Source organism: Lolium rigidum, chromosome 5, assembly GCF_022539505.1.
Source record: "Lolium rigidum isolate FL_2022 chromosome 5, APGP_CSIRO_Lrig_0.1, whole genome shotgun sequence".
NCBI classification, from domain to species: Eukaryota; Viridiplantae; Streptophyta; class Magnoliopsida; order Poales; family Poaceae; genus Lolium; species Lolium rigidum.
Window position 1 is genome coordinate 213,267,114 of NC_061512.1, and position 9,529 is coordinate 213,276,642.

Here is a 9,529-nt window from a genome sequence, read left to right on the forward strand (position 1 = left end):
CCATGGAACACCAGCGACCCGCAACACGGATGAGAACCTCTCCCTGCAGCCCCGCCCTTCTTCCAACTCCAGCCTGATCGAAGGGCTGCTATGACACTGCTGTCACACTGTACATGACAGCCACAGCCCCCAGAACTAGATCGGGCCCGATTGGGCTCAGATGTGGGCCGCGCCGCCACCAGCAGGGCCGCTGCCCTCCAGCAGCAAGAACGCCCGCCAGCAGCAGATCCCTGCGTAGCTCCACGCAGCAAGCTGGCTGCAGAGGCTGGGCTGGGTTGGGGGCTTTTTCACTGGCTAGGGTTTGCCCCCCCCCGCCGCCTGCGCGTGCGACCCGGGAGGGAGTTTTCCCCCTTTGTCATTCTCAGGCACTCGATCTCATTGCGAAGCAGACCGGCCCTGGAGCATGAACTTCGCGCAAGTGTGGCTACTTGCAAAGTGGGGCATCGCTCAGCATGTACGATGAAAAGGATATGCTAACAGCTATATGCGCAAGCTGATGCCGACTTCCTCCCTAGGAAACTCATGGTTAGTTCCAGGAACACCAACCTGGTAAAGCAAAACCAGGAATCAGATCCAGTGTGCAACTGATCATTTTTTTAGATTCAATTCTCCCAGATACAGTCAGCTCCAATTTATTATCTTCAGCATCAATGTGTACCACACAAATCTATAAAGGCAAATGTTAGTTATTGACTTGGCCATCTACCAATCAAAACCCGATGCTTTAATCTAGCACTAATCCTTCTCAGCAAACTGCTCAGTGAAGACAAAAATAATTGCTAATCTGGTCTAGATCTCTCTAGATCTACCTAGATTTCAGATGAGCTCACAGACAGCGAGAAGGAGCAGCACTCCCACAGCGCAACTGTATAAGTACAATATAAGCACAATCATACACTTAACAAGCACATAACAGCAGTCATATGACCAAGGTTGTTATTAAATCCAGACTCCAACATGCACCCAATCATAAGACACAACTTACATCAACAGAATATAAACATGTCATACAGTTCCACATATAATCTTAGCATAGCTACGGGGTTTGATCCGCTACGAAACATAGCAGATGCCACCGGTTCTTCATCTTGGACATAGGCATGAGACCTGGCAAGAAACGAGAGTGGAGAATATATATTCATTAACAGCAGTTGTAATTTATTAATATACAGGAAAAGTGTGAAAGAGAACGAAACTACTCCACAGTATGTATAGCTTACATTTATGCTATTGACCAACGGCCCCTCAATAAGGACCAGCTGCCATGAACAGCTCATCGAGGCTCCAGAGATCCCCGGTACTTGCCCCGTCTTGCATGACACCGTTCAGCAGAAGGCTGTCCATCGATCCGTCCGAGCTGCTCTCAACGTAAGGCAGTGAATACTTCATCTCATGGTCAAAAGCGCAGACATCTTGTGGCGCATCATTTCCCTGGGGAAGCACAGCTAGACCAAAATTGTTCCTCATCCTCTTTGGCGCTCCGCCTTGCAGGTAAGCGGGCTCACCATATGCTGGCATGGCAGCATTTGGAACGAAGACGGATGTGTAGTCTGGCGTCATTGCCTCATCTTCCCAACCGAAGTCAGTAGAGCCAAACGAATTGCTGCTCTGATCAGATAGCATGTTCATCCCGTATGTCTCAGTGGGAACAAGAGGTTTCGCTGGAAGGATGAAATCAACATTTTCAGCTGGCTTTGCAGGAACCTTCTTCTCAGTGAAGGCAAACATCGAGAACAAATCGTTGTCTCCATTGCTCAGATGATTGAAAGCCTCGTCCTCGCAGGTCTTTGGAAGTGGAGCTAGCTTTGCTGATTTGGCAGCAGTTGGCTTCAGGGTGGACTTCTCAACAATTGGCTTAAGGGTAGACTTCTGAGCAGATGGCACTTCATCAGGAAAATTGACCTTGGCTTTCTTGCCACGGATCTTGCGGGCTTCAGCATCGTATGCCCTAGCTGCCTCCTCAGGGGTGTTGTATGTCCCAAGCCAAACCCGGACACCCTTGCTAGGGTCGCGGATTTCAGCTGCCCATTTTCCCCAGGGACGCTGGCGGATCCCTCTGTACTGATTCTTCCGGTTGCGCTTTACCGGTTTAGTAGCAGATCCATCATGGTGAACAGCATCTATATGAAGGTTACTTATTAACAACACATTTTGGGAGGTAAGGAGTTCAAACAAGCCCATTAGCAATTGACTAACTACATAAAAATGACAGTAGCTAAAAAACATAGGAAATGGTGAATCCTACACAATGTTAACAAACCACAAGACGAAGTTTCACAGTTAAAACAGCCTAAAGCACCTACAAACGTGGATAAAATTGCATGTCAAGTGATAATGATGGATTATCAAATAGCCAATAAATTAGACAAACAGGTGATCGGTCTATTTCAACAAGTGATCACCCATTCCAACAGGTCATCTTTTCATTGTAGATGTGGATGAGATGAATTTGTATGTTCAATCTGAAGTTGTTTCTTTATGCGCAAAATACACAGAAAAAACATCTAAAGATTACAATAGGTTGATTGAATAACCTTCTAGATTTAGCATAAACGGATTCCAATTCCACAATACATCTCTTAAGATAAACTAGTTATATGAAAGCTAAATTTCAGAACAGGAACAAGTGATGAAAAGGTAAAATTTCAAGCAAGCGTAACAGGAAAAAATTTGCAGAAATATTGCACTAAAAATTAACAAGCATAGTGAAGCCTCAGTAATCGTAATAGATCTCATGCAGTGGATACATCTAAATCTCAAGATACTGTGAGGAGACGGCAGTACATGTATGTCAAATGAAAACTTAACTAGAAAAAAAGGTAAATTAAAACATTATGTTGATGAAAGGCACACAACAGATCGCTTATTACAAGAGCATCACCATGCATAGGCCAATCGTAACACAAGGCTTAAGCCCACCAAACTAAACCCAAGATTAGCAGTAATGGAGATGCACAAACACACGGAGTCACTGACCAGCCACAAGAGCTACCTCCCAAACTCGTTTTTCTAGACTAGAAATATTTAGAGGAAAATAGGGAGCCTAATCTTAGCAGTAATAGAGATGCACAAGCACACGGAGTCACTGTACAACCACAAGAGCTACCTCCGAAACATCGTTAATCTCCCTTTTCTAGACTAGAAATATTCAGAGGCAAATAGGGAGTATATTCGTTGACAGAGTTTGTCGAAGTATCCATGCCCCTAATTTCACACTCGCTGTGTACCACCATTAAACCTACAGAAACAATCAATCACACCTACAAAAGAACCTTATTCGTTTCAAAGTTCTTATGCCCTAGAATCAGCCTGATTTGCAGAAGTGGGCTAAATTCAGAGTACCAGTGCCCGTTCCATCCAAACCCCTCAAAGAGTAAATCTACTGCGTCTAGGAAAAAAAAAACGGCGAGGCAAATCAGAAGGGGCATCTTTTGCGCTCCAACTGAAGTGAAAAGAAGAAGCAGCCAAGTTGAGCGTCCTCCTCCCCAGTTCGCACCTAGGGCGGTGTATACATCAAAACTACGGAAACAGTCCGCCGCCCCTGAAAGAGAAGCAGATTTCCAGCCGAGTTCTTGTGCCCTAGGACCTGTTAGATTTGGAGGAGTAGGGTCGATTTACAGTGCTCGGTGCCCACTCCATCCAAGCCCCCACGATTGAACCTACACGTCTTTGCCGTAGGAAGTCTAATAGGTGGCAGACACTCTTGACGGAAGATCTCTCTCCCCAACGGCGGGGCATCTTTTGCGCTTCTATTAATAAAGGTAAAAGGAAAAGAAGCCAGCTTAAAATGCGCTCCTCGGTTCTCACCTAGGGTGGCAGGAGTGACCGCGGCCTGGGCCTTGGCGCCGAAGCGGAACCGCGGAGGCGGCGGCGGGGGGACCTGCTCGACCACGTCGTCGTCCTCGTCGACGGCATCCTCCTCGCTGGAGTCCCGCTCGAAGTCGCGGAAGTCGGCCTCGAAGTCCTCGTCGCCGCGGGGCGGCGCCTTCCTGCCGCGCAGGCCGGGCCAGAGCGCGTCGGCCGTGACCCTGCGCTGCTGGTACTGCTGCTGCTTCTTCCTGGCGGCCGCCTTGGCCGCCGCCGCCGCGGCGGACGGCGGGATGAAGCCGGAGAGGATGGCCCCGCCGCACATCGCGTCGGGTGGGTCGGGGTGGGGCGGCGGGCCGGATCGGGGCGGAGAGCACGGGCTTGTTTTGGCGAGGGATGGCGGAGGGCGGAGTGGGGGTGGTGGTAGCTGGCGCGCGCTGCCTCCCTACTTATAATGGCAAGTCTCAGCTGAGCTGACGCGCGCCACTGCTCGACAGCGACTATCACACTGGCCTCTAGCTCCCGTCATTTTTTACCCCCGGTGATTACTGAGCCTGCCGTCACGTATGTATGTAGGTGGCGCATCTTCGAGTTAGGCTCGGTCGATCTGACGTTTTGTGGTCGATCTTAGACGGTTCTCGCATTTTCGCAAAAGCTGCTTTGGGAGCAAACCGAACACGTGACCGACCTCCGTCTTGGGTGTGCCGAACGCGATGTGCTTCCCGTTCCCGGCCATATGGTGCCGTCACGTTTCAGTTCGGTGTTTTGTCCGGACATATGGGGCGAGGCGAGCTGTGCGATCGTACAGCGGTAGCTAGCGCGACGGGAGACGGGAGCACGTGACGGAAGTGTTTTCTGCAGTAGCGTCGGAAGCGGTGGGCAGAATGGTGGTTTTGCGGTTCGGCGGCGGCTCTCTCTGACGCGGAAAATCGTCGTTCCGGCCGGCGGGCCGCCGCTCTCTGCACGGTATGTCGGCTACGAGTAGTACATACGTGTGGACGTGTGGTCACCGTTTCTATCTCGTGCTTCCTTTCTCGTGCATGCTGCGTGTCATGAGCAAACGGGACGTTTGCTCTTGCAGAAGATCGGAAGCAAGTCACTACTGTGTGTTAAGTCCTGCCCAGATCTCAGAATAGGCGAGCACTCGGCAAAAGCTCGGGAAATTTAGGCGCATATGCCTAGTGCAGATTTGGTGCGCATGGAAAACCTATGATCTCATTTTTTTTCAAAAAATAAATTACCTTTGTTTATTAATCTGAAAAAATATTCACATATAGCCAATGATGTATCCCATAAATGTGCAAAATATTAATTTCAAATACTTTATATTCTAAGCTACACAAAAGTGATAAAAGTGTAGATTTGAGTAGCACATTTTCAAATCTACAAACATATCAGATTTTGTCTCGCACAAAAATAAAAATAATTGTGGGTCAATATTGTTCATGATTGTGAGATGTATCAATGACAATCTTCAAAATTATTTTCAGATTTTTTTATAACTTGTAATAATATCTTTTAGTATTTTCAAGATAGCAAGAGCACTAGAGCCCGCGAGCCAAAACCACTTTCCGCGCATGGCCCACGGTAAATGAAGAGCGTCACTCCACCGTAAAAGCCTAGACCAACGAGAAGAGAGAAACTCCTCCTTACAAGCTGGTCGCATCCTCCACCTGTAAGGGCGTCAAAATTCACGGGTGACCCCAAATACTAGCCAGCACCATACTTGTTGGCTATGTTTGGGGGTTGCCGGCGAGAGATGTCGGACAAAAAAATCCGAGTCCCACACCGGTTTATCCCCAATACCGATCCCAATAGACGAGGGCAGAGAGGGGGCATATGGGAGATCTGAGTGTGACGGGTGCGCTAGGTATGGAGAGAGAGGGGGGAAATCCTACGTGAAAGTTTGATGATGGCGCGTCCGATAACTCCCTTCGTATAGGGATCATTTGGTGTTCGTCTGCACTTCTATTGGTCTCAAGCTGACGTAGATTTCCTATTAGGAGCGCCGGTGTAAGCTTTTTTTTTTTTTTTTGCTTTGAACCCCAATAACCTTATGGGGGACACTACGGGGCTCGCCAGTGGAGATGCTCTAAGCGAGGTGGAACTAAACAGTGCGCATCATAACCAACCTGCAACGGTCTTGATCACACCTCATCCCTATAGAAGTCTTGTAGAAAGGCATGGAGACGACGGCTCTGATGCCAGATGTCAGCATCCATTCAAGCCTAACCTAACACTCCGCATGCACTCGGATCGTTCAGCCGCATACGACTCAACTGCAAGCATAGAGCCCACTCCATCATAGCTAAAAAAAATTGGGCTGAAAGGAGGAGAAAAACTCTCCCTTATATATAAGCTAGTTACTACAGGGAATCTTCAAACGGAGGCCGGGCTACATTTAGCTCTTTATTTTTAAACACTTAGAATTAGTTTTTCAAAGATTCAAAAAATCCGAATCAAAATTCTACAGATAGCTAATGATGTATACTACAATGATGTAAAATCTCAATATAAACTACTTCGTATTCTAGGCTACACAAAAAAAACAAATTATGTTAAATTTTATAGTGAATAGTACACATTTCAAAACTACAAAATTTGTCAGATTTTCTCAATTGTATATCCTAGAATACAAATTAGTTTGCACTTGGAATTTACACCATTGTAGCATACATCATCGTATACCTCTAGAATTTTGCTTTTTATTTTTTTAAACTTTAAAAAATGCAAATTTTGTGTGTTTGAAAATAAAGAGGCAACATGTAACTCAGCCTCCAATACACCACACTCAGTCACAGCCTCCTCGCCTAAGTGAGGCGGGATTAAACCGTTTGGCAGGGTCTACAGCAGCATGTGTACACCAAATTTCAGTCCTTGAGTATGCAGGTTCCATTTTTACCATTATCTTGATGAATAGAGTATATTCCACAGAGTATATTCCACAAAACAATCATTATTAGTAGCCAAAAGTCAACAAGCACCCACCCAAATGCATTTTTTTGGTGGTTTTTTCCTTAAAGGGGTGATAACTTTCCCAATTGTGATGGTTGTTTTGCAATTTACCCGATGTTGGCTGCATATAGTAGTTGGGGCTCATTGATCATCTCTATCTAGCTTTTTATTTTTTATTTATTTATTGATCACTATAGAAATAGTTTTAAAATAAGTTAACCACAGTGCAATTCAGTGACCATGAGTTGTATTAAATTGGCGACAGATATTGGGGATTAGAGAGTGTAAAAAATTATTTTGAGGCATTATTTATATTATCTATCCGAGTATCTTCAATAAGATCATATAGATATATGATCTTATCGTGTAAAAGTAACATGGACAAATGATGTATCCGTCCCAACGTGGTGGCTCGTTGGGTAGGGATCTTATCTATTATATAGTAGGTACAAATCTATATTGTATATTAAGGGTGGATGAAATACAATTCTATACATATACGTATAATCCAACACCCTCCCTCAATCTCAACTAGAGAGAGATTGAGATTGCTCTTACAATGATCATAATGAACCGAATCTGCAGTTGTTTCTCCGACACGCGCTCACGAACAAAGTGAAAAATCAACTTCAATGTCCTTTGTCGCCATATGAAAAACTGGGTTGGATCATAAATATGTGGCACCAATATTGACACCATAACAGTGGAGAGGTTGGGTTTGAACAACACCAATTAAATTCCTTCAACAACGACTCTATCCATACAAGCTCAGCTGTAGCATTAGCAAGGGCCTTTTACACTGACTCGGTGCTTGACCTAGAGACCGTAGACTGTCTACGAGCACACCAGACGATCAAAATTCCTTCATAAAAAATAACATATCCCCCGTGGATAGCTGGTCATCCATATTTCCAGCCTACTGTATCTGAAAAGGCTAATAAAAGTGTGAAGAAAGAGGACCGAAGCTGCAAGCCACAATCTACAGTATGGCTCACATAACGATGAATTGACAAATCTTGTTAACAATAAATGACAAGTCAGGAAGAGTCATCGTGAGATACTGATGAAGACCACCAACAATGCCTCCTCAGAAGAGAGAGAGTAACAAATTATTAAGAGGCACTATTTTATATTATCTATGCCAACATCTTAAATAAAATCATACATGTCGATCTGATTGGTACTTTTTTCAACTAGACTAGATGATGGAGTACGAATTCACAAACAGGAAACCCTGAGGTGAATTGTTTACTGCTAGCTTTGTTTGTCGTCCAAGTTTTTGCGGCTAGTTATGTACGTTGCATCTGCCCATCTATATTGCACAGGGAGATTCCCACTTAAACGTACCGCACGGTTTGTCGTATTATGGAGCATATTATTATAACTACATAAGTGTACTAGATGCACGAATAATTGTTGTATAATACTACCACAGAGACAGATTTCGAAGTCAGTTATTGTTATTTTAGCTGGCCTATGGAGTTTGTTTACAAGCGATCGGCTCTGACTAGAATGCATGCATACAAATGGACATTGACTTGGAGCTCGGAACCCGTGGCTTCAGTTGTGGGCATTGCAGGTTGTTGTTTATATCCAATCATTTTGACGATCATCGGAGAGATAAGAGCATCTCCAGTCGCGTCCACGAGCCGTCACCGAAGGGATTTGGGGCGCGCGGCAAACAACGTTCCCAGCCGCGCGCCCTAAAGGCCTTTTTGTCCGGCGCGGCCCGATACGGTGTCCGGCGTCCCGAGCCCGTCCCCGTCCCACGGGGACGCACCGGGCACGCCGGACACAACGAAATGAGAGGCGAGGAGGCGCGGGCCCGACCCGTCGGCGGCTCGGACGCTCAACCGCCACATACGTTGCGGCGGTGCGGTTGCCAGGAAGCGGAACCGTCGCATTGGCAACCGCGTCGACGACGCGCCAACGCCGCCGGAATGGAGCGCCGACTCCTCGGAAGAGCAACCGCTGCTCTCTTCGACTTCTGCGCCGCCGTTCATCCGCGTTCAATAAAAGACCCGTACGAACGCCGCCATTCATCCAAGATCCCGTACGAACGCCGCCATTCATCCAAGCTCCAGCGACGATGAGCTACATCTCCCAGCTCCCGTCCGACACCTCCAGCGAGGGAAAACCTGCTGGCTGGCGCCATTGGTGGGACAAAGCCAAGACGCCGAGCAGCGGCGACGATTCCCCGCCGCCAGACAGCGAGGAGGAATGGCTGGGCTGGGAGGAGGAGGAAGAAGAGAGCGAGGCCGCGGCGGCGGCGGTGGCCCGTGCGAAGGCGAAGGCGGCCAAGGCGAAGGCGGCCAAGGACAAGGCCGCCAAGGCCAAGGCCGCCAAGGCGAAGGCCGCCAAGGCCAAGGCCAAGGCCAACGCCAAGGCGCAGCCGAGGAGCACCGGCGACGACGACGCTTCGGGCGCCGACACCGCCTCGTCGGAAGAGGTGACGAGCAGGAAGCGCCACCGCGATGACGACGACGAGGCGGGGCCATCAGCGAAGAAGAAGAAGTAGATAGTTTATATATATTTAGTTATATTTTTCCGAAGTTTTATATATAATTTGTTTATGTTCAACCGATTTGAATATTAGTAAATAGTTTTTTTCTAGCCAAAAAATAATTATTTTAAATGTTTGGGGGCGGCGTTTGGGGGACGCGGCTGGGGAGCGACGTCCCCCAAACGCGGCACGAACAAAACACGTCCCCCAAACGCTTAATCCGGCGCGGTTTGGGGGACGGTTTGGGGGACGCGGCTAGAGATA

The 9,529-nt window shown here is 47.3% G+C and overlaps 1 protein-coding gene across 1 annotated transcript; it reads right to left on the reverse strand.

The window, feature by feature from the left end:
- Positions 1–898: 898 nt before the first annotated feature.
- Positions 899–4,193, reverse strand: LOC124652510 (ethylene-responsive transcription factor 1-like). The gene is made up of 4 exons (XM_047191521.1): positions 3,808–4,193; positions 1,885–2,120; positions 1,221–1,854; positions 899–1,107 (listed from the first exon to the last, which is right to left on the reverse strand). The coding sequence occupies exons 1-3, from the start codon at positions 4,130–4,132 to the stop codon at positions 1,246–1,248; spliced, it is 1,170 nt and encodes a 389-aa protein (XP_047047477.1). The 5' UTR covers positions 4,133–4,193; the 3' UTR covers positions 899–1,107; positions 1,221–1,245.
- Positions 4,194–9,529: the final 5,336 nt, after the last annotated feature.